Here is a 25,717-nt window from a genome sequence, read left to right as displayed (position 1 = left end):
AGCCACCGTAGTTCTCCTACACGCTTGGCACATGGTAGAAGTTTGAGTTCTGCAACCTCACCTCTAGATGCCACAAAATCCTACATACTGGACCTTTAAACATGAGTTGCAATATGCCAGTGTAGAAATTCTCCGTTACAAGTAAATGTCCCGCATTCAGAGCGTTACTTTAATAAAGTACAAAAGTATCATCAAAATATACTTAAAGTACCAAAAGTAAAGGTACTCAATAGGCAGGATGGGCCATTTCAGAATGATGTATATAATATTATTGATTACGACGATTGATGCATTAATATTTTCATTACTTTATGTTGCAGCTGCTAAAAGTGGAGCTTATGTGTTTTACTTTATACACTGCTGGGTAGCTTGTGAATATGTCAGTTTATCTGTTGGTAATATTTTGTATTATTATTAGTCAGAATCTGCAAAGTAACTGTATTATATCAAATAAATGTAGTGAAGTAAGATGTACATTGTTCAAGTATTGAGTACCATAAAGCTGGTAATACTCAACGAAAGTACAAGTACTATAAAACTGTACTTAAGCACATTACATGAGTGAATGTACTTTGTTACTCTCCACCTCTGCGTCTATCTTCAGCCAGGTGGGATGATCAGTCTTGAGTCCTGGGCTCGGACCTGCAGCAAGTGTGTCACTGAACAAATGTTTTAATGCTTTTTATTGGATTAGTCCACTCAGAGAGCAGCAGGCTGGTCGATGGTCCACTCGCACTGATGGGTAATCGCATTATCCTGTGTGGGCCTGTGGATTGGCAGACAGCAGCGGACAGAGCTATCCTACCATTGATCGACTCTCCCCTCCAGGGCCACTCTGATGCTCGCCTCCATCCAGTCTTTCATTTGTTTATGAAATATTGATATTGGCTTTCTATCTCCTCTTGGACATGAGGAGATTCAGCTTGATGGAAAGGCGAGCGTTTAGTTTTAGAGACGCTGGAAAAAGGTTTTGTGAACTGAAAGTAGGTTTTTTTCTTGTGGGGATGTAATTAGTTTATTATTTCCAGAATTACATCATGTCAGATTTTGCTTTCTGTGTCATAATTCCTCCTTTAAAACTACCTTTATTGAGCCACACATGAAGTCCCAGAGGAGTAAAAGGAAGCATTTGTACCTGCTTCCTTTAAGGTTTCTGGTAAATGATAAAAATCAGGAGCAGCAGGCTTACGTGACACTGGGAACACTTGTCCTTTAGAAGCTCCAAAGTCAGAGTGAAGATTCTAACTCTAAATGAACAAACAAAAACATGAAATAGCCCAAAAAACAATGCAGACTGTCACGTTTTTAATTCATCCTCTTGGCTAAAATGTGATTCTACAAATGTAGATCATGATGTAGATCATGTCTCGGGTTGGTTTGGTTCATGGTCGCCTTTAATCTGCATGTTGATAGCGCCCTCTGTCTGTTGACCCCCTCTGGTACCATTCTCTCACCAGATCTCACTCTTTCATTCAGAAAACCTTACTTTAACCTTCCCTTAACCACAGAACAAGCTAACTCTCGCTCCTGTGGCATGAGATGGACGCAGTCGATCTCGTCAGTAAACAGATGCTTTAGTCTTCCCATAATGACAGTCAGGATTGACGGGCTACCACAGCCAGAGCCTTTTATGCAGGGGAAGAGCCTCTTGGATCAATAGTTGTTACCTAGGCAAAGCCCACACAACCACTAATGAATCCAGTGGCTTACAGTACAGGCTGCCGCTGCTCTTTATGTCCACAGGAGGAAAACCTTAGAAATACTTAACACTCCTGGTAACAGTGTAGAAATTAGCATCCAAATATGTCCAACACATTGTATTACAAAATAAAAATGAAGAGATTGAGGTGACTTTTATTCAGATAAACCATGAATAGATTAAAGCAGGTGAGCAGGCCTATTGTTGCAGCGAGTGTGTGGTTGTGTTTGTCGTGATGCAACATTTCAGTGGTCTGTTCTCTCGGGCTGGTTCTGTGGTGTGTTTGAAGGCTGTGCTGTTGTCTGGCACACCCATCTGTCTGTCTGCTCCACATTTTCTGTTTTTTCAGTGCAAGATTAAAGCATGGTATATATCAGAGGTGGTAAACGCCTGTTAGTCACCTGTCTGGAATTTCTAATTATGAAAGGGCTCTGTGCCAACAAGGTAGCAGGTGCAGTGTTGTGTGCTACAGTCCGTAAGTATTTGGACAGTGACGCATTGTCCTTTTGTTTTGTACACCGGCATGTTTGATTTATAATGAAACAATGACGAGTGTAAAGAGCTCTGTTTTATCATTAGCTCTTCACGTGGCTCGTACTGTCTTAGTGTGGTTCCCAGACTTTTTTGATGATGCAGCAGGCCGATAGCAGGGTTTACAATCTCTACACTCTTCCCTTAATATCCTCCTGAGACCCGCACTTTTGTTTGTTATACATTTTTAATTTCTCCGAGTTATGTGGGATCAGTAGGACCTGATAAGTATGAAAAACTAAACATTGTCAATGATAATTAAGTCCCAATGTCCTCAAATGAGACAACAATAAAGTCCTGATGTCTTCAAATGAGTACTTCCTAATTAACAGCATGTTATCTTGTTACTGTTGCTAAAATTCAGTCAAATGTGTTGCCATATCAAACTACAAACATTATAAATCATAGATAAACAAGTTTCACCATAAAATGTGATCAGGTTTTGGACCTTGTCCACTTTTGTGTCGGGATCGGCTGCAGACTGACTTGGCAGAGATGGCTGCCATCTTGGTTTTACGTGGATTAGTGTATTGTCATTCTCGGAATCCATCGGCTATATTCAGCGTCTGACTTCCGGCAGATTTTTTGGCATTCCGACTTCCGTTTATATATCAGTAAATATGCTGAACAGTTGCGATGGATTCAGAGTTTGCAGTGACGGCAATTATGTTCCGCCTTGTTAGTTCACCGCAGTGACCGTTTAACCTGGCAACAACTGCAGCCGACTCAAATGTGATTGGTCAATATCACGCGGACTACAAACAGCCTACAACCGGAAACCAGGGCTCTTCCGCTCTTCTTCTGGAGGCAAGATCTCCGGGGTTTGCCTACAGACTCTACATTCACTGAATGTAGAGTCTGTATATAGAGACTAGTGTATTGCGCTCTTACTACCACTAGCTGGCAAAAAAAAAAAAAAAAAACAAGTCCACAAACGAGGTCAACAGGCCTAAGTTAAGAAGACTGAAGTATAAGGTGCACTAAACCTAAAATGTCATGTCCTCATTGTAGGACAAATGGTCTCAGGAGGATATGGATGCAAACACCCTGATATTAAAGGACTATTTCAATGTTTTGGGGACTTTCCTTTCAGAGAGTAGGATCAGAAGATTGATAGCACTCTCCTCTACGACAAGTGCAGAGCTGGAGTAGAGAGGAAACAATATAAAAATTCAGTATCACGATTTTAGTGACCAAAGTGATTAAGGTTATTAGTAGGGCTGAGCTGAATGCTTCAAAGCATCAGTCGTTGTCATGGTAATCGACGTCCTAATCAGTATTCACATGCTTCTTTTTTTAAATATTGTTCTATTTTTTACTGGTAAACTGGTGGATGAAATTAAAAGCATACTGCATATCTTCGAAATGAAACTTGTTATATGTTTATAGATACCAAATATTTGATTGTGCTCATTTTTTTTCTTTTTCCCATTGGAATACTGTTTTTTCCCCCCTAAAATATAATGAAATAAATAGGAAAAAATAATTCCATATGTCCAACAATTTCAATAGTATGATAAGAAAAACTCAACTTTTTAGCCAAATGGATGGGCAGATTTTGTAAATGTTTTCAGGTTTGTGCTCAGATGAGCCCAGAGAAAACTTCCACCAACAGGAAATTCAAAATTTAAGTTGTGGGCACAAATTAATCCATACAGACACTGGAGTGTGAAAATGAAACTTAGAGGTATTGCACTATTTCTTCACAGGAAATTTGCAATTAATCGTTTTTAGCTTAATTTTTTTGTGCAAAATCCACAAATTAGACGGAGCCAGGCCATCAGTCAGAAATCTTATTGATCATCTTCCCACCAGCAGCTATTTTCCACTGCAGACACAGAGACCTCAGATGGTTCAGCACTTCCTCCAGCACTGCGCTGTATATTACAGATATCACTTGATGGATTCTGACAGGCTGGATTTACAAGCAGCTAAAGACCCTCCAGATCCACACAGATACGAAATGATGGCCGTCTCCACTTGCTCTGCACCTACACCAGGCATTGTGACTGATACCATCCTGCTAAGCCAAGCACTTTGCTGCTCGTCTGCAGGATATTAGCTCAGCCGAAGGTTATTCACAGACTATCAAACCGGAGCTGTGGTCAGGAAATGCTGACTTATGTGTAAATATCAATTAAATTAGCCGGAGTGCCTGTTGCTGAGGGTGCACTGCTTGTTTTAATGGGCGCATACGCTTACAGTGCTGCGTAAATCACATTTGTACAAGAAAAGAGAGGCAGACATTAGATTATACTTGTTTACACGTCCATTAACTCTTTGTATTTGGTCATTAATTGTCATAAAGCAGAAAGAATATGATGAACTTTGATCATGCACTGATTTTATTGAGATTAGTTGGTTTAAATATGGAAGCTGATGTGATTTAAGTAATAATACATGATTTTTTTATTTAAATAGATGAGCATTTATATCACTGATTGGTGTAACACCTACACTATTGAGATTTCTCTTTCATGGGGAAAATATGTTGATGAAAAGGGGTGAAATTAATTGAAATTTCTGGCAAAAGTCACAGTGGTTTGTGTGGAAATACGCAAAAAAGAAGCATGAGAGGTTACTGTGAGTTGAAACATCATAAAAAACTAAGAAAAATCACACATGGATAATAAAAAAATCCATCACAGCTGGCTGGGAAGTGCAAAACAACACAGCAATTTTATCAGCAGAAATTAAAAAACAAAATGCACAAATGAAGACTGCTGCAGACGAAATCACTTCTCCTCCATGACGTAATTATAGGCACAGCACTGGTGAGCAGTGAGGTTTGGTTGTTTTGGTTCGGGGGCTTTGAATGTGTTTAAAACACAAGGCACATTGTCGCGTCTCCAGTGCCAAACTCCAAGCCTCCTGTTTTTCACGCCTGAAAAAGTGACCTCTGTCCCCCCGTCAGAGTTATGTAGGCCAGCCTGCTGAGCAGAGACAAAATGGGAGCACAGCTCGCGAGATGCAGCCTCAGCAAAACCATCTCTTTACAGCTGAAGGTGCAGAAGCCATTTCTCATGGGAGACTGGATTATTACTGAAAGCAGCTGAGGTAAAAGCATAGACCCTTCTCGTTATTATATATAATATAGTGTTAGTGTGAAATATCTTATAAACAAACTGGTTAGTAACTCATAAATTACAGATACATAGCGACACAGTTCATAATATGCAAGCAGTTCATATTTAAATTTAAAATAAAATCACATCAAATGTCTGTAAATTAAATATCTACTAAATAAAAAGTTTACACAACCTGGAAAGCTAATAAAAGTGCATTTGTGATGAAATTCTTCTGACAAATTGCCTGAAATACTGTGTTTCTGAGAGGGATGCACCGATCTCACTTTTTCTCTCCTGGTACGGATGTGTAGATTATGCGGAATTTATACTTACTTTATACTACCGTACCCTACGTCGCAGCCTGACGTGCACCTACCCAGAAATGTGACTACACGTTGCAGGGATGCAGACCTCCTGTCTGCATTTGTAAGCTGAAACCATTTCCCTCAGTGGAAACGAAGCTTTTATTTACTTTAATTTCACAGATAAGAAACAATAAACTGTGAAGACAATAAAGCCTCCACCAAAATAGCATTACATAGCATACTGGCTTCTTATGAGCAGAGGAAATCTCCACTCATCACTAGGCTAACTTATACAATGTAAAATGCCATAGGCTTGTGCTAATAACGTTAGCATGTTGTATTTGTTTGGAAAACTTGTTTAGTGTAAGACAATTGTTTTGTTGGTGAACCTTGTGAGCTGTAATGGAGCCGAATTTTGTAACGTTACCTTTGTTAAATGTTGCTGTTGTCCCTGGCTTCATATGAGAAGAGGAAAAGTCCGCTAGCTGCTAGGCTAANTTGAAATTTTTGTTATGTTTAATGTGTTTTTTTTTCTTTCTACAAGTACAATGTGTTGTTTAAGATCAAACCAGTGGTGCCCAACCTTTAAGGCTTGTGACCTATTGCAGATAAACAATGTTATAGGGGCTCTGCGACATGTTCTAGATGTTTACAAGTTGTTAGCAACGACCAAAGAGATTTCAAAGATGGTTTCATTCAAGAGTGATCACCTGGCAAGATAGCAGCGTTTTCAAACGCAGCGGCTTTGCACTCCCTGTATCGATGCTTTCTACTGCTTTCTTTCTATGTTGTGACTTCCTCAGAGAGGCACGACCACTGGGTTTGGAAACACTAGACTAAAACTAACTGTGTAAATTTATTTTCATTTTTTGTTTGCTGATATTACTGCTGTATTTTTTACTTACTTACTTACTTAGGATTTTGAAGGCAGGACGTTTACTTGTAATGGACCTAACCCTTACAATGTTCTACCTTTACTTAAGTAAATGATAATAATTCTTCCACCACTGACTGTACTGTACTTCTTAACTGTAAGTAAAAGTTGTGAGTTATTATGTATTTAGTTACAGAAGCTCATCCCAAAAAGAGTGAACTAGAGTGAACAAATACTGCTGAAAAATACTGATAAATAGGACAACACTGAGCACAAGGGATCTGTGGTGCTCCAGATTCAGTCAGTGATTCAGTGCAATAAAGGTGAAATGACTTTTATGAAAACGTGACTAAGAAACAGGTTTAATGTGGTTACATCTGGTCGTTCAGTATCGTCACTGACATCTATCCTGTGCGTCAGATCGGTGCATCCCCAGTTTCTAAGATTCATTATTTTAATTTAAGTTAAACTTACATGCTGATAATCTCAGCTCACTCTTGCAGACGGACAAGCTGCACAAATCTACAGTATCTCAGTTTAAACACACCCCTCTGCTGTCAAATCCTAGACTCTTAAACACGTGTCAGCTTTACTCTGAGTGCACACACACTGCAACATTCTTGTGTCTCTCCCAGTAGTGACAGTCTTCCGGAAAGCTCCACGCAGCTGCGGACTGCTTGTGGCGACTGACGGCGTGAACCACAAACCCGCACAGCTGCTTCTCCAACACCTCCACCACCGCCGGGGCGTTTCCTTTCTTCCCCTGGTTCTCCATCACCTGCTGGATGCAGTCACGGGGCACTGGCTGCGGTTTGCTGCTGTACGACACCACCAGGTTGATGTTGTTCACCTGGAGCACCTCGAACCAGTTCTGTCCCGCCACGTGGTGAAAGTGCTCCCCTGCTCGCCAGTTCCGGTAGGTGCTCCCTGAATGGTTGATTAGCCGCACAGACCAGCTGACCCAGTCGTACTTTTTCACCAAGAACTCAAGAAGCTGCTGAGTCGTGACTTGCAGGTTCTCTTCTCCCTTTTCATGCAGGAGGCGCTGGGCGTCTAATTTAGCCTGCTCTGGGAAGGCAGCGATACAGGACTCGATGGTTGTCTTCATCCTGGACTCGACTTCTTCAATTTTGCTGCTCCACTCCTGGATTTTGTCGTCTTCTTCCTCTTGGCCCTGGGTTAAGGCACAGTGGCCCAGCAGAGCAATCAAGCCCAAACAGAAGAGCTCCTTCATGCGTACACAGAAATCTTCAAGGAGTCGACGGTTCCTTGCAACATACCTGCACAACAGAGGAACCATTTACGTATAAATAATTAATCTGGTGCTCCAGTACAGAGAAACCTGCAGTGATGCATATCAGAACATGAGAGCTGCAGTGATTCCAGAAACATAAATGTGATGAAGTATATCAGTTTACCTTTCGACCACCTCTAAAACCGACTCTCCAAAGCTGTTTGCTCCCATCAGAGCATCATACAGCACAAACAGGTTCTTCTCTCCTCCAGTTTTGGCAAAGTGTTCCACAAAAAGTCTGGTCTTCACCTCCTTGAACTGCTGCTTCGCCTCCAAGATGTCCACATATTTCCGAAACTGGTTCCTTATGTTCTCCTCTACCGAGAAGTACTGGGAATCCAGTCGCCCCTTCTTGATCTCACAGTCGATGTCTTCCAGTTGGGAGGAGAGGACATCCAGTTTGTTCCTCACCGTCAGGAACTGCTCTTTGACGTAGAAGACCTCTTTGCTGTGGACATTGTCTAAGGCCAGACGGAGAACTGGAGCGGCTGCCTCACAGATGGGGAAGAGCTCGCCTACCGCGCTCGCCAACACCTCGGCCCCCTTTTCAAACATGTCCATCACCGCCTCGATGGCCTCCTTCTTCTGGGCCACGACCCTCTCCAATGAACTGGTCATGTTCTGAGATGGAAAGACAAAATCTGGCGTCAGATATAAATACAAGAAGAAGTGCGGAACAAAATTAATCAAAGTCTTTATTTTGTTGAAGTATTCGCGAAATATATATGATCCATGACCTTCACCTGGTTGAGGAAGGACTGGATATTAACATCTACAACAGTTGTTCTGAAACCTTTTTGGCTTGTTCATTCATTCATTTTCCATAACTGCTTATCCTGTTGGGGGTCGTTGGGGGGCTGGAGCCTATCCCAGCTGACATTAGACAAGAGGCAGGGTTCACCCTGGACAGGTCACCAGACTATCACAGGGCTGACACATAGAGACAGACAACCATTCACACTCACATTCACACCTACGGACAATTTAGAGTCACCAATTAACCTGCATGTCTTTGGACTGTGGGAGGAAGCCGGAGCACCTGGAGTAAACCCACACTGACACAGGGATTGGGAGCCACCAATCTAGAACATTATGTTATTTGTTTTTAAAATAATGAAGTCTATGTCAACCCACTATTCTATTGTACCCACTGCTGAGTGGCCACTTTGTGCTAACACATATTAATAAATGCTCATTTAGAACTGTTAGTAACGCTGATAGACTGTTTTGGGTCTCTTTTTTATTTTTTGAAAACAGTTGTGAATATCATACACCATTTCTGCCAGCTGATGCCCGTAATTCCTACAAACTGGACATTTAAGGTTATAGAATAGACTGGTGAACAGTAATTTGATTATTTCAGAGCTAAAATAATCAGTCAGTCAATCAACAGATCTGCAGCTAGTTTGATAGTTGAATACCTGTTAGTTATTTTCCAAGAAAGAAAATCTAAAAAGCCCTGCCTGCTGCTTCTCCAGTGTGAGGATTTACTGGGTTTCTTTGTCCTATGAGATAATAAACTAAATATAAATGCATTCAGGAGAAATGGTCGGATGAAACACAACACATAAGAAGCAGACATTTGGCTTAAAAAACAGTATTCTCAATATGTTGACCATTTTCTAACATTTCATAGATAAAACCATTGATCAAGAAAATAACTGGCAAATTAATCAGTAATGAAAACCTTAAATGGCAACCAAGGGATACTTCTAGCAACAACAAAAAATACATGACAAGTTCAAAATCTCTGTTTTTGTTCTCTCAAAAGATAAATATTAAGGTAAATAATGATGTCAGGCTCAAAATCAGGATTAAAAAAGAGTCTTCACCTTGACCCTGTCAGCTGTGACATGATTACATCCAGAAAAACCTCCCCACTCAGTGAGATGCAGGTAATGATGTCATGTAAACAAAATGGGGGCCTGAGATTACTTGGGAAGAGAAAATGACACAAATGCCCTTGGGTGTGCACATGACTCATTTCATAGCAGAGCACACCAAGGCCGAACCGTGCTTAAAAATCCCCTTTCATCCTCGCTTGCAACCTGACATCCATAAATCACCTCCTGTCTGTTCAGATGTTTGTCTGATGCTGCGTCACCAAACTCCTCCACAAATGAGCGTCGATGTTAATTTTGTTTATTCGAATATGGAAATGCTGTTGTTTATATTCATACTGAAGAAGGGCAAAAAAGCAAACACCGAATAATTATTAAACTAAATGAATAAACAATTTATTAGCGAAATAATATCATTTAAATGACAAAAGGTTTGTCATGTGTCCAAACTGCACCATATTTAACTGTCATGCGCACCCAAAAGAAATGCGCAACGGCAGGCACTTTTACGCACAAATCCCCTGAGAGCCTCGGACACACCTTACAGCATATTTACCCCTCCTGATGGAAGATAAGGACATTCATCACATTCTTGTAATAACAGCTGTTTTTCCTGTACCTGAATGAAATGTCTCTGCTGCTCCTTCACGCCTGATGAGCTCCAACAGCTGCTGACAAGTTTTTTTTTTCCTTCAAGTTGAAGAAAATTCCCACGATTCTCTCATTCACCGCGGAGCTGAGGAGGGGTCCAAAAACAGGATCCAGAGAGGAGGAAGAAGAAATGCGCACTAGATATCTGCAAAGGAGAGAGAGAGAGAGAGAGAAGGAGGGAGAGGGAAAGACAGACAGACAGACTGCGAGTGGTCGGTTCCATTTTCTTCTTCATGTCACCATGAAAGGACGATTCAGTCTCTTCTCCGCAACACGCAGCTGAATTTGAACATTTGTTTGCTGTGTATTATTTGCAGCATATTTTCGACGGATTTCTTCCTTAGATGTTTTTTGCGCACTTGGCGCCAATGTCTCCTCATCACCATTTTGCGCTTCAGCTGCTGCTGAATGTTACAGGATCCAGACCCGAGGTAAGACGACCAGAAAACTATTATTGTCTTTTGTCTTTTCAGTGTTTGAGTACGATAAATGTATGTAATGATTTTTATTTTGACCAAAATCGCGTCTCAAATCATAAATGGATGTGCTGTAGACGCATATATGTGCTGTGAAATACACCCCGCACGTTTAGATTTGAAATAAGATTAACATTTTGTATTATTTATGGAGATATTGATATTTATGGAGCGTATTTGTCAACCACACAGTGTATAAATATAACTACAGATGTGCGTCACCTCTCTCCACTCATATTTAAATATATCAGGTTAAAACATGCTTTTAAAATCAAAATGAACACCGAATTGTTGTTTATTTTATTAGTCTAAAGGACTTTAAAATGATCAAATTAAACCTGACATCCACCTCATCTGCGCGCACACGACGCGCCCTGTGAGCGCCCAACATGAACCTCCCTCACAATAAAAAAAATCATTACGCAAATCGGTTTTTTTCCCGAAACCATGAAGCGCTTCTCAACATGTGTGAAGATTTCTCTTTGTTTCATGCCCAATACTTTTATCTGAATTTCTCAATTGATTTTCCCCAGGTGGAAATGGATTCTCCGAAACGAGCTCATCATGTCACGGAGAGAAAAACGAGCTCCATCACATGATAGACGACGTGCGTCGGCGGCTCAAAGACATTCATCGCTCAGTCTGCAGAGCAGGTAAGAACCTTCAAATCTTTGTCTCTCAGTAATCAGCATTTCAAACGCCTGCATTGCACATTTTCCTGTTTCGGTTCCCCAACTCTGAGCTTTGAGTCAAACCTGTTCAGCTGGAAAATGATGCATGAGGGCCATACCAGAGGAATTAACCGAGGCCCTGTGCCCATTTTACTTCACCTCAGGTAAATTCTTTTGCCTTCCTTTGATCATCTTATAAATCATTTGGATTAGTTTCTAGCAGGTAGCACATCTGTTTGGTTCTTTAAAGGAAGTATTGTCTTTAATAGCTCTGCAGCTTGGAGACGTAGATGTGATGCTTCAGTCTTGTGGGCCCCCGGGGAGCTCTGTGAGAACAGGTGTAATGGTGAAGCAAGTGAAGTACTCACGCCCTCTTGCGTACAAATCAGTGAACTGCACCTTTACGTACCATCACGGGCCTCCTAATACACTCCGTGGATATTTACTATGTCTTAAATTAAACGCAATTTATCTGCTTTTTCAACGACACCAAAAAGGCTTAATTTTGGCCAAATATAATGATGTACAAGAACCGTAGAATATTTCAGTTTGATGGATGATGCAGTCATACAAAAACATGTTGTTTTTTGTGTTTGAATATGTTACAGTTTAAGTATTAATCACATTAAAATAAGTGTTGGAACAAACAGGAACTAAGTCATTATGACCCAAGCCAGAATCTAATATTCCAGATTAAGATGCTTCCAACACAAATATTCTCCTGTAAATGTGTGGAAGCAGATTTGCTCTGATATTATGGAATCAAGTCTCTAAATAGTCAAATAAAAACATTTACTTAAGAGTGAGCAAAAATAATCTGAAGGAAGTAGGGAAGAGGATCGAGGGTTGAGGGTCGTAAGATTTGGGAAGAGGGTTGAGGGATGGAGGGGTGAGGGTCGTAGGAAAGGGAAGTAGGGAAGAGGATTGAGGGATGTGGGATGAATAGATGAGGGTCAAGGGATTTGGCATAAGGGTTGAGGGATGGAGGGGTGAGGGTCGTAGTAGAGGGAAGTAGGGAAGAGAATCGAGGGATGAAGGATGAAGAGATGAGGGTCAAGGGATTTGAGATGAAGGTTGAGCGATGGAGGGGTGAGGGTCGTAGAGGGAAGTAGGGAAGAGAATCGAGGGATGTGGGATGAAGGGATAAGGGTCGAGGGATTTGGGCGGAGGGTTGACGGATATGGGATGAGGGTCGAGAGAAGTAGGGGAGGGAATAGAGGGATCAGGGTTGTAGAATTGAGGGTCGTGGGATTTGGGATGAGGGTTGAGGGAAGTAGGGAAAAGGATGAGGGTTGAAGGTCGAAGGGATGAAGGTAGAAGGGATGAGGGTCCTGGGATGGAGGGGTGAGGGGATGTAGGTGGGGTGATAGGAGAAATGAGGGTCGCAGACAGGTGGAGAGTGGAATCTGATGGCGGTCTGGTGTCGACTGAAGGGAGGAGGGCGCAATGGAACCAGGGAACCAGGGAAGTTGAGACAGAGTGGGGGAGTCATCTCTTCGCCTGCTCTACTATGAGTAGAGCCCCTTGGTGGATCCTGTATTGTGTATAGGGAGAGAGAAAAAGGAGAGATGACAGCCAAAAGAAAAACAAAGAAAAGGGGTTTCGGGGGGAGCGATGTGAGAACGGAGCCAAAGTGGACAAAAACAGAAAACAGGTGTGCTTAAATACTTTTGGTGCGGAAATGGATAAGACTGAGGCGTGGTCTTTGTTCCCAACAAAGGGAAGGACAGGCGTCTATATGGGACAGTCCTTTGATTCCTTTCACACAAAACTGTTGCTCAACAAAGATGGGAAATACAATCAAACTGTTTTTGAACCAGTATGAATATTACTTTGAATAACATATCAATTATGTGTTATGTTATGACACTTGTTTCATGGCAACCGGCAAATTGACACACCACCACTTTCTCCTGTTAAAACAATATTCATAGCATGGATTCATTTCTGCGAAAAACACTTTTGATTCTTATGATTGGTGGATCCTTATTGACTAAAGGAATATAAATAACTTAACGGGTAATCGAGGAATGGACAGATATTCTGACTTTATGACAGCTTCAGAGGAAGGGAGTCACCTCCTGTTTTTTAGTCATGGCGATACATCTGAATGACTGACAGTCTCCTCTGGTGCTCATGGTTTCAGTAAAATGAAATCAACCAAGCTAATGAGCAAACGACAAAATTAAATATTTATATTTGCATGTATGATCTAAACCGCTAACTAATGCTAGCTCAAGTGGGTAGTCAACAATCTGGTTTTATACATCCCATGAACTTCTATTTTAAAAAATGAACTGCTTGGCAAAATGTGTAGCTACAGTCGGCTAGTAAAAGGGACTGGGCGTTTAATTAGCACGAGGCTTTTAATTTAAGTTTTATGGTAACTTTTTTCTCCCAGTACTTGGAGTGTTATTTGGCACTTGCTTTGCGTTTTCAAGATTTATTAGAATTGTTGTACAGCTAAATATATTACATGACCACCCAAACATTACTTCCATATGCAGTAGGACACATCAGAAGGTTGTTCCCTGTTTCCTATGAGCACCTGACCAAATGTTTTGATCTCCGTTTGAGGATACAGAGCAACCAGACATCTCTTTTTCCCATATGCAATAGTATAATCTCATCATTGGCATGTGTCTGCTGCTACAAAGCTTTCCATGAGATTTTTTAACATGGCTGCAGAGATTTACATTTGCAATTCAGCCACAAGAGCATTAGACAGGTTGGACACTGACGACTGGCTCTCAGCCTACGCTCCACTTCATCCCAGAGGTGTTGGATATGGTTGAGGTCAGGGCTCAGTGCAGGCCAGCTGAGATGTTAAATAAGTGACGACTCCATATCAGTGTTATTCACTCATGTTTATTTATAGTGGCACATATACAACCAGACATCAAAGATTCATAACAAAAAAGGCAACGTATTCACATATATGGCATTTCAAGAAAGCCTTTAGGAGGTTCATATAATATTCCTCCACATCAACAGCATTTTAACATTATTTATGTCGCCTGTACTGAATCTGTTGTAACAATAGGAGATATGGCACAGTGCCACAGAACAATAAACCAGTTCAGGACAGAACTATGTGTTGAAAAGATGAGAGTAAAACCGGCTAGACCTGTGTGAAATATGACAAAAATATAAAAACTGATAAATTGGAAATCTATTAATGACAATCAGATATTGTTTAGTGATGTTTAATCTATTTTTGACTTTGCTGATGCAGCGATCCAAACCCACCTGACACTATTGACACCAACAGTTTGCTTTAACAAACAAACAAACAAAAAAAGGAGATAAACATTTACAAACAATATCTTAACCACACATTTAAAATCTAAACTGTAGCGTATGAACCGTTCAAAACATAATGCCTTACACAAAATATACTTGAATGATTAAGACAAAAACCCTTAAAAGAAAAAATAATACAAAACTATTGGCACATTTAGGCACTGTTGGTCAGATGAGGGAGAATCTGAGAAGAGACAAAACGTCTATTTTGATGCTGAGGCTTAACTGTAAAATAAAAAAAAATCCTCAAACAATGGATATTAAATGTTTTACAGGCTCTAAATGGCCGTACACCAAAAAACCCACTGATAGTTTTACCTATATATTACAAACATACTTGGAGCACCTCCTGCACATGCAATAGAAAATAAAAGAGTGGCAGAATTGCACAAGTCAAGAGTGGAAAGATTCATCCAGTGACATTATGGCTTCGTCTGACACCACATTAAGAAAGTCAACTTGTGTAGAAACATATAAACAGTGTTGAAATGGAAGCACATATCGCAATTTTTAAATTTGTCCAACTTATATTTAGTGTATCCTCCGGTGGTGAAGTGTCTTGCCACATGTAGTGTTACAACAAATCAGATTATGTTTGGACTGTCAGTGTTTTTGATTCTCATAATGCAAAAGAAAAATAAAGACCTCGATACAGCAGCCTCAGAAATTAGTGTAAAACGACATTAAATGTAGTGCTCGACAGCAACAAGTAGTGTATCATGGACTCCATGCATGAGGAACGTACAATATCTGTGGCATATATTCTGTTAATCTGCACTGTGTGCACATGGCAGTATGATCATGAGTAGTATATGATTGCAACTATATGGTTTTATGTCTGTTACATTCATAGCTCTTTGGGATTCTTTGTTTTTGCTTTTTTATAATATAGAATATACTTAAAGCATAACTCTCTCTGTTTGGCAAGCAACGTCTGTCTTATAGCAGTTATTATGTAAATAGAACAACGTAAGAAATAACATATAGTCCTGTGTGATTGTAATGAAGTCACATGAGGCCCTCTAGTGGAGTTAGACTGGTATGACAGGAGCATGTGTACAGCTACCTCTAATGTTGAGGTTTTATTCAGCCGTGTTTCCTGTTCCATCCAACTGATTTACTTGTAGTGTAATACATTTAATCTCAAGTGCTTCAAGTGCTAATGGGTGGGACACATTGCAACATCACACACTGAATCTTAAAGCCAGATTTATAGATGTGAGTGGTGTTTTGTGTTATATATAGCATGCGGTATCACCCAAAATTTGGCTTTCAGAGTAGATTTGTGATAATTGTAACGATCCCACGGCTGATTTATCTCAAAGTGTTCAGTATCAGTTGAAACTCCTGCAGTTTCCTCCCGATTTGAAGAATTTTCCTGTGAATTTGAGCCAATTGTGGTGTGAAGCCGAGGCTAAATATTGTGTGATAATTTAGTTGTCTTCACTTCAGCCTGGACAGAACATACTGAACATGTCTATAACTCAAAGACTGAAGTTTGGACCAATAGTGTTTTGAAAAGAATGAGACATATTGTCGCTCATTGTCACAGGGGTTTCAAGCAGTAGATGTTTACAAAGTGCTTATAGGGAGAGAAAAGGCAAAGAGGAGAGTTACAGAGGGAATGTGGACTATGAAGGATAAGCAGCTGAGAAAACAAAAGCTCCTCTTCAGGCTTATTCTTCATTTGCACCTGCGAAGAGCCTCCTGCATCTTCTCTTGGACGTTCTCCATCTTCTCGGCCCACTCCTCACTCAGACTCTCCTCGTCGTCTCCGATGACGGCGGCGTAGCCCATGAGGGCGATGAGGCCGATGCAGAACAGGTAGGTGAGGCGTGTGCAGAGTCGCTCCATGGTGCGGCGGTCGCCCTGCGAGTGCTTCACGTAAACCTCCAGGATGGGTCTGCTGAAGAGCTTCGGTGTGCCCACCACGCCGTCGTAGAGTGTGTGCAGGTTCTGGTCTCCCAAGTCATTGGAGTAGCTCTCCTCGAAGTCCTCCTTCTTGCGCTCGCGGTGCTCTGGCCGCGCCTCCACCATCTCCATGAACTTTCTGAACTGGTTCTTCAGGTTCTCCTCCACGCGACAGTACTGGCCGTCCAGCGTTTCTTTCTTGATCTGCACCAGCGTGTTGCGATTCATCTGAGAGAGCTCGTCCAGCGCGCGGTGGACCGAGCCGAACTCGCGCTTCAGGGTGCGGATGTCCTCGTCATCGATGTGGTGCAGCACCACCCGGATCAAGGAACCGGCCACGCCAAAAATGGGGTTGACTACGGCTGCTGCTGAAGAGATGGTGGACACACACTGGAGCACTTTGACCAGGCCCTGCTTCAGCTTGGCACGGTCCTCGATGATCTCCTCGTCCATCATGATGTCCAGGTGGTGCAGATGTTGAGGTCACTGTGTGCAGATGTGGACGTCTGTGACAGGAAAAGATCACAGTTTATTTTAACTGATGGTATTTAGTCTGCACACAATTTACACATGACACTCAGTTTACTCATCTCAAGAAGTACTGCTCAGTCTCTCCATGATGTTGCAACAGTAAACACAAAGTCAGCCAATTCCCTGAATTCTGAACAGCCTTGCAATTTTGTCCAATCACCACAACTTTACCACAGATTTTACTATTTAAAACAGGTAAATGTCGTTTTATTGTACAGCTGCATGCAGCGTATTGATTCACTTAGCCCTTCTCTTTATGTCTTTGTTTATCATGAGACTACTGCTCATGCTCTGAGACTGGAGCTCTGCGTGTCAAACAGAGCCAACCACACAGTGACAGGGCTAACAGTTAGCATCACACAGGTAACATTGTGAGATTAACGGCTCGGTATCGGATGTTAAATGCTGCTGAGGGTCTGCTGATAAAGCAGGAAAATATGACGAGTAGGGATGAGGTCATGTTGTGGGGTTTTAGCTTGTGCTAATTAGGCAGAGGGAGCAGGAGGGAACGTTTCGTCGAATGGCAGCAACAGCTGATTGTCGGTGATCAGCTGATGCTCATCAGGATGCCTGTGTTACAAACTGTGGATGTGGTGTTTGAAAGAAGCGAGTATTTTTAAGAGGAACTGAGGATCTCATGAAAGATACAGTTGGGTTGCAGTATGGGAAATGTAGGATCCAGAGGTTTTGAAGCTTGGGCCAAACCAAGGACTATAAATCACGATGTCTTTGCCTCAGTTGCTCCAATTTAGATATTTAAAAAAATCTTTTTTTAAATCTGTTTCTCACAAGTCCCATATGCAGTAGGGGTGGGAATCACCGGAGGATCCACAATACGATATTATCACCATACTTAAGTCAGGATACAATATTATTGCAATTTAAATATGATCTAATATGCGATATGCTGAGTATTACAATTAAATCTGTTGCAGTTTATTACCTTTTCTCAACTGCAAATTATGTCCACAGAGGAATACCTTATCAACATCTGTTTTATCCAATAACATATCGTTTTCGGTCTGTTCATCTGACTTTTTTTTGCAGCAAAATGTGGACTAGTGGACTGAAATAGCAATTGATTATATTATTCTACCAGACTACCTAAAGTTTGATTTGAATTTGTCATATTAGTAATTGATATAAAAAAAAAATGAGAGGCAGTGTGTGACGATATGATATTGCCACACAAAAATAATGTGATACTATGCTGTATCAATTTTCCCCCACCCCTAATATGCAGTAGCAATTTAAGGGGGGAGGGGGGGGCAGACTCAGACCTATAACCAATAAATTATTGAATATTTTAACAATTTGACAGAGCATTTCTGTTAACTGACAAAGTATTTGTAGCACTGGTTTCATGACCTGGAAACTCACTCACCAATTGCATGAGTTTAATCGTCTGATGTGATGCTACTCAGCCAATTAGATCCACATTCCAATAGCGCTGGGAATGGAGTTGGCAACACACACACATGGGAGAAATGAGACGTCAGATAAAAGTTAATTCACATAGTGTGTTCTAAAGCGGTGGTTCCCAACTGGTGGGTTGTGGTCAGTGTTTTGATAAATGAAACAACTAGTTTTATTAGTTTATATTGGAATTTACAGCAGTATTACTCCACTGATGCTCCCAAATCCTCGACCATTTCCATTATCAGCTTCATAATAAAGAACAATATAGTAAATAGACACTTTTTAGGGGTCTGTATTACAATTACTGATTATTTCGGTTCATTTCAGCCTGTAATGTTTTCTGACACGTGGCAGCTTCTCAGAATATCCCAGCATGATACATCTGCTGTTAAACTGTTGGAGGAGAGTTGTAGCTTCTTACATCAAATGTCTCCTCCTCAGGCTCACACAGGAACCTTATACTGGAGTTGTAACAGTGAGAACAGGGACTCTGGTCCTGATCAGGATGATTCCTGAAACAAAAGACAAACAGAGATTTAGTCACAAGGTTCGATTCTTTCCAACACAGAAGCTGCAGAGCACTGACAACCAGGAAGTGGACAGATTTCTGTCTCTTGCTGGCTGCAGCATTCAGCAGTGAAGGAGTTAACAGCCTCTCTACGTCCGTGTCACACAGCTTCTCTCAGCACTCGAGCCTTTCAGCACCAGGCTGCTCTCTGTGTGTTTCTATGGACCGAGCTGATAGCTCCTCAGCAGCAGCAGCGAGCTAAATGGGGGACGGCATGTTGAGATGCTAGCAGCAGCTAATGGGTGTGACAGAGAGCTGCAGTACACTGGGAAAACAAACATGCAACGGCAGACTGAGCTGTAAGACTTGTTTATTACATAACAGCAGCTACTATACATGAATATGACATGATTTTAGGATGAATCAGAGGCCGAGTTTTGGTGTTTAAAGTGAAATGTGTGAGCTGCTGGAGGCTACAAGAGGGAGCAGAAGAAGCTCTGTGACACCTGATACTTGTGTTTTTAAAGCAGGATTGTTCAGGGGTGTTGTCCTGTAAACACAAGCATTATATGGGACAGTGACATCAGCCACAGAGCTGCTTCAAGTAGCCTGTTATCTTCCTCTTCACCTCAGTAAATCAGCTATGGCTCAGGTACTGCAGACACATACCACTGTGAGATTACTACATAGTCACAGAGATAATGAAAACACTGGTGTTGTGCCAACACTGGCGACCCATAAATCTGATGACCACAAGGCTGTACGTGTTCAAACAGGCCCTCACACACACACGCACTGTCATTTTAACAGGCTGCTGTGTGTTTCTGTTTCGTTCTCGTCCCTTTTTAAGATACCCATGTCCACCAGAGGGGGCAGTAATTTACCAATAATAACACAAAAACACATAATATCCACCCTCTGGTTTCAGCACCATCACTGTGGACTGAAAGCAGTGACTCAGGAGCAGGATTTAACCCTTTAGCTCCCACTTAGCTGCAAATGATGTGTTTAAATGCACAAATTCAACAGAAGTATGAGCAAATATTTGACTTTATTTAAATACCGGTGAAACCTGCACTTGAAAAATGTTGTAAAATGAAATCAAATCTCCATAAAAGGCTTCTTGCATCCAACTTTTGCTACATTTTATGATTTTGTGCATCACATCTTCTCAGGATTTGAGCTGAAATTCACCTGCTTTGCCCGTAAAGCTCCATTTTTTTGCTTTTTCCTCTTACGACGGCTGATAAAAAGAGTTCTCTGCTTCAAAGTTGGTGCTTGAAAGCTTCTAAATGATCCACAATTTGCATTTATGTGTGTTACATTTCTGTTATTGTGTCCTTGTTTTCGCAGATGACGTTCTACAACAGGAAACCCTTCACGTCTCAGCGTGAAACGGCAAACTGCAAGAGGAGATGCAGGTAATGAAAGGGTTAATTGCAGTTTTTTCACACAGATGACCTCTCTGGAACAACGTCACCATAAAACACAAGATTTATTTTTAATTACTAGACAATCTGAGCTATATTTATCACAAATTGGATGATTCTGATGACCTGAACAGCTTCTCTGCAGCTGCTTTTTAATCAGTGATAGAAAATTAACCCTTTGTGCAATTAAAATTATCTTTAAATTGACTCTTAAAAGTGAAATGCGGTCTTAACGAGTAAGTTTGATCAATTTGTGCCATTTTTTAATTAATCAAAAGACAATCAAGGACTAATATATTATCATATTGGTTTTATTTATTAATAAATGCTAACTAAGGGGCAGTTAATGAGCTTTATTACAGCTGTCAATGGGTTAACCAATCACTGCTCTGTGGCAGCATGGCCTTTTAAAGACAGCACAGCATTTTGACATGTCAGAAAGTCTCAGCTGAAGTTTGTGGCTCAGTGACTCAGCTTCTGCAATACTGCTCCGCTACTCAGAAACTATAAGAAAATCTAAAGCTTTAGTCACTGCTGGGAAGAAACATTTGTCTGTGTGTTGGCTGTAAACAAAACAGCTGTGTGTGTCTAATCAGGAAGTGACAGGCTGCTCTCACCTGTCTCTCTGCAGTGGAGTGGCCATCTTGAATGTTTTCTATGATAGCAGCCATGCTAGGCTAATCCACATATACACATTATGTTATATTTAAATCATTCCTAAAGTGGATTATTCACATTTTCATGACCTATGTGAACAATTTCCCGCCTCTTCTTCGTGTTACATGACAGTGTGCTCCCTGTTCACAGCTCACAGCCTGTGTGGCAGATGGGACACTCTTCTAAGGAAGTCAACACCCCTGAAGCTGCTTGAGCTCAAACAATAACTACACTAATGAAGAATAACATACAACAATCAAGTATCTTCCGGTGTTTTTGTGTCTTGTGAGTATTAAAACAAGCTTAACATCCCCTCTCCCAACAGCTCAGGGCCAGTCAGCTGCCTCCCAGCCCAGCTATGGCTCCCCCTAGCCGTGCCTCCATATTTCCTTGTTAATGCACACCATAGTGCCCTGACCCTCCCTGTTCTAATACACAGCAAAGACACCAAAATACACCTGAAAACCTGACTTTCTCTCTCTAAATGTGGAGTTTATAGTCTCCATCCACCTCCCAGCCAACATTGGGCACCATTGGCCAAAGCAGAAGAGAGGATTTCTTACCTTTTGAGAGTGGCTGTGACTAAACCTCCCTCTCCAAAGTCCCAACCTCGACAGCCTCCTTCTTCTTCCCAGCAATCCCTGCAAAAAAGGACACTTCCATGTATGTTGAATATGTAGGGGTGATCAAATTGGTCTAAAGTAATTTTAAAGAGCCCAGAAGGCCCCCAAAACACCAAAATGGCCCTTTTGGCCCCAAATATATTAAAGCTCCAAATTACCATTTTAAAATGGCATATCAATGGCATTAAACAGTAAAGCCCACTCCTCACATACACCATGTCCCACCCCTATGGTTTGAACTTATTCTGGTCCATTCAGCAGTCATACAGTTGATACTGAAGAACAATTGTCAGTCAGTGCGCAGCTGAACTCTGAGGCGCTTTTTGCTGCCTTTTGTGCGTTTGCCAAGCCCTGGAGCATCTCTGGGAGGCTACAAATAGCCCATTGGTGGTATTTCTGAGTCAAAGAGACCCTTTTCTTGTGGACTGGACCAAAAAAACTGGAAGGGAAATATTTACATGTGCGTAGAATCCAGCCAGGCAAAGAGAGCGCTATGGATCCAAATGGACCTCTCCAAAAGTGCGCAGGTGTTTCCAAAGGCAAAACGAGCTCTTTAAAGGCTCCAGGAGAAAAAAAGAGAAGTTTATCCTGCTTAAAAGGTAATTATAATAATAATTCTGCTCACATTTGACCGATTGTACTCAAAAATTAAAAGCTGGATTCAAATATTGTCGAATTTAAAGACCATTTAAATGTAAAGTGCATCGAGAAAAATGTACCAAATGGCGCAGGTGGCACTTTAGACCGTAAAGTAAATAATATCACGTGTTTAAAGATATTATTTGCTTAATTATATTTGTGTGAATATTGACAGCACTATGGCACAGCTCACAAATTGGAATTATTGTCTGTCTGCCCAACAGCAACAGAAAACCTGAGCTTAAACGCACCTATTCAGTGCGCCAAGTAGCCACGGTCTGGTCCTTTATCCAGGGATGAATAAGCAACAATTTAACCTTGTAGCAAAAAATAAATATATATATATATAGGCTGTACATACGAACATCCATGCAGACAAATCCAATGGATTCTTAGGCGGAGGAGTGACTGCGCCGGCGGTTGAAGCTGTTTTCCCCAAACAAACCCGTATGCAAATTATACTGGCAGCTGCCTGCAAAGCGTTAAAGACCAGTCCTGTTCCCCTTAAAGCCTGGCTGGTGCCTGTGATGTTTACGTCGTATATTACAACAGCACATAGGCACAAATATGATGGGCGTTTGCCTCCGTGCGTGTCCAGACCTGATCCTACAGCAGGTTAAAGACCCCGCATCCCCTCACTGAGACACCAAGCCTCAGGCAGCAGCAGCAGCAGCACAAGAGAAGCCCTGTCCTCCCTGCGGTTTGTAGTGGAAGAAAAAACAGCAACAAAAAGGCGAGTGTTCGTCAGAAATAATCAAGCCTCCGTTATCTGCTCAGAAACAACCGTCCCCATCAGCGCTCAGACTGTACTGTTGGTAAAAGCAGGCGCATGTAGCCCGTCAGCACCAAAGCACAGCCGGAGCTGCAGCCGGACGCACGCCTGTCCTCATTGTGCATTTGTCGCAGCAGCTGTCAAACAGATCCTGTTTCAGACTGATGTCACAGTGTGATGAATACTCACAGGCTCTATATGATGCCCTGCTGGAATAACCACACTTGTGCAACATCAGCTGTGCGTCGGTCGGCGGTCAAAATGCGTAATATTTAGGCTGCAGGGTGACAAACAGCTTCTGTTGCAAGACGGTCTTGTGTTTTTTTAGCTGGGGGGCAGGAGGAGCGAGCTGGTGACGGTTTGAAAGCCGCATTAATGATGCCTGGAGGCAGTGAGTATAAACACAACTGTGAGTACAAATCAACCCAAGTGTATCCACCACTCCCTGTTTGTATCCTCAATGTGTTGTATCCATCATTTTCTATGCTCTGGAGGACACAGCTCTTTTATTGTAAGCCTATTTATTTGGATATAAGACTGTATTTCAGCATACAGGCTCACTGTATTATCTAATGTGACACTGAACAAGCCGGTTGTACATGTCTGATTTTATTCAATGTGTGAATATTTTAAATAAATAAATGAAAATAAGTAGATATGGTGTTTGGCTTTTATTGTGTAGAATTTACAGAAAGAACTCCATTTGTGTTTCCTTTTCCTTTTTAAAAAAATATTTTCAAATGCACGAATGGAAACCTGACACATTTTTTGAAACTACACTGTAATTTGAGCATCTGTTAATGAAAACAAATCTTCAAAAACTCAAATACTTACCTACCTGCTAATTAAAAGAAGAAAAAAGGATAATTACAGGTTAAATTGCAATTAAAGATAAATTGTGATAGTAACTAAGAGAGACAATTTTAGACAAACATGCTAAGACAAACAACACAAAGACAATCCCAAAATTGTAAAATGTATCTTTATTATTTAACATGTTCCAAAATAGAACAAAAATTACATGCTAAGTTTTGGCAGGTACAATTTGAGTTAGCTCTGTATGCCTCAGAATACATGTATTTTTAATCTTAATTTGCATTTAGCATTTAAAAGACATGCAATGCGGTGTACTGGAGAAGGTTTGAAGAATGCGCAGGTGGCACTAAAGAATAGGATAAAGAATAAAAACTGTCAGATATTAATATAAATATAATGTTGTTCTCAGGGTTAGTTGCATAATTCAACAATGACTGATTTAAAACATGACAGAGATTTGAGATAAATCTCAACATCAGCACAAATACACCAGAAAAAATAACAACAAACAGCCACATAGTCCAGTGTTTTACATTACATGAAACAAAGAAACAAACCTTTAATTACACAGAACAGAAAAACTCATCAGCTACACCTGAACATCATTCCTGAAACCTACAAAATTATGCCATAAACATAAACATGTCCTAAAAAACCTTTAAAAAAGTCTAAAGTTAAAAAAAAACAAACAAAAAAAAAAAATGAATATAATGCCACAAAAATGTCATATAAAAAGTAATAGTCAATTTGCTTTTGGTATACTAAATAAATAAAGTAACAAAAATGTAATGTAATACATTGTGTCATAAAAATGTCATAGTTGTAGTATAGTATGCCTTCAAAATATCATAAAAGATGTCATGTGCATAGTGGTATACTTTTCATAAAAATACATTTAAAGTCATAAAAAAGTTTCAGTATTGTATGTCAATAAAGTCACAAAAAAGGAATAAAAAATGTTATAGTACAGCGTTCCATGAAATGTTATAGTCATACTATAGTATGCCATCAAAATTATAAAAAATGTCATGGTATACTATGTCAACAAAGTCAAAAAATGTTGTGTTATAGTGTGCCATTAAAAGAAAACTATAAAACTATAAAAGGGACAGTGTGTTTATAGTCAAGAAAAAGTCAAGGATAATATGCCATTTGTCATCAAAATTATAAAAAATGTTGTAGTACATTATGTTAAAAAAAGCAACACAAATGTGACAGTATAGTATGCTAAAAAATCATTATAGTGTCTCATTGAAATAAGCCATTAATAGAATAATAAAAATTTCATTGTATAGTATGTCAAAAAAGTCATTTAATGTCATAGTATAGTATGCCATTGAAAAAATTGTAAAATTCCATCATATACTATGTCATCAAAATTACAGAAAATGTCATAGTATATTATGTCAAAAAAGTGATAAAAATGTCATTGTTTATTGTGTGAAAAAGTCATAGTACATTTTGCCTGAAGAAATTAAAAATATAATAGTATAGCATGTTAAAAAGTCACAAAAACGTCATTTTATGTGTAAAAGTCGCAAAAATGTCACGGTATAGTATACCATTAACAAATCATTAAAATATCATGAAATGATACACTACTGACAAGAACATTAAAATGTATTAGTAGAGTCTTCCATTAAAAAATAACGTAACATTTCACCTTATAGTATGTCCTCAAAATTATAGAAAATGTCA

At 40.4% G+C, this 25,717-nt stretch overlaps 2 protein-coding genes and 1 long non-coding RNA gene across 6 annotated transcripts; 1 reads left to right on the top strand and 2 right to left on the bottom strand.

The window, feature by feature from the left end:
- Nucleotides 1-6,105: 6,105 nt before the first annotated feature.
- LOC126391277 (protein rapunzel-like) lies at nt 6,106-10,350 on the bottom strand. Of its 2 annotated transcripts, XM_050045911.1 has the most exons (3): nt 10,232-10,350; nt 7,896-8,392; nt 6,106-7,757 (listed from the first exon to the last, which is right to left on the bottom strand). In XM_050045911.1, exons 2-3 carry the CDS (start codon nt 8,387-8,389, stop codon nt 7,067-7,069), a joined length of 1,185 nt encoding a protein of 394 aa, XP_049901868.1. In that variant the 5' UTR covers nt 8,390-8,392; nt 10,232-10,350; the 3' UTR covers nt 6,106-7,066. The 2 variants fall into 2 exon arrangements, with proteins under 2 accessions (XP_049901868.1, XP_049901869.1); XM_050045912.1 differs by lacking the exon at nt 10,232-10,350 and having other exon boundaries at nt 7,896-8,859.
- Nucleotides 10,351-10,561: 211 nt separating this feature from the next.
- Nucleotides 10,562-21,725, top strand: LOC126391302 (uncharacterized). The gene is made up of 4 exons (XR_007570072.1): nt 10,562-10,694; nt 11,273-11,392; nt 20,436-20,503; nt 21,320-21,725. It is a non-coding gene; the product is annotated as an uncharacterized LOC126391302 (long non-coding RNA).
- On the bottom strand, nt 14,259-23,832 carry LOC126391293 (protein rapunzel-like). Of its 3 annotated transcripts, none has more exons than XM_050045949.1 (4): nt 22,793-23,832; nt 21,733-21,810; nt 18,996-19,086; nt 14,259-17,130 (listed from the first exon to the last, which is right to left on the bottom strand). In XM_050045949.1, the coding sequence occupies exon 4, from the start codon at nt 17,078-17,080 to the stop codon at nt 16,397-16,399; it is 684 nt and encodes a 227-aa protein (XP_049901906.1). In that variant the 5' UTR covers nt 17,081-17,130; nt 18,996-19,086; nt 21,733-21,810; nt 22,793-23,832; the 3' UTR covers nt 14,259-16,396. The 3 variants fall into 3 exon arrangements, with proteins under 3 accessions (XP_049901906.1, XP_049901907.1, XP_049901905.1); XM_050045950.1 differs by having other exon boundaries at nt 23,032-23,832; XM_050045948.1 differs by having other exon boundaries at nt 21,733-23,832.
- Nucleotides 23,833-25,717: the final 1,885 nt, after the last annotated feature.

The sequence above is a fragment of the Epinephelus moara genome, chromosome 6 (genome assembly GCF_006386435.1).
Source record: "Epinephelus moara isolate mb chromosome 6, YSFRI_EMoa_1.0, whole genome shotgun sequence".
NCBI lineage: Eukaryota > Metazoa > Chordata > Actinopteri > Perciformes > Serranidae > Epinephelus > Epinephelus moara.
This window is presented reverse-complemented; position numbering and strand designations above follow the sequence as displayed.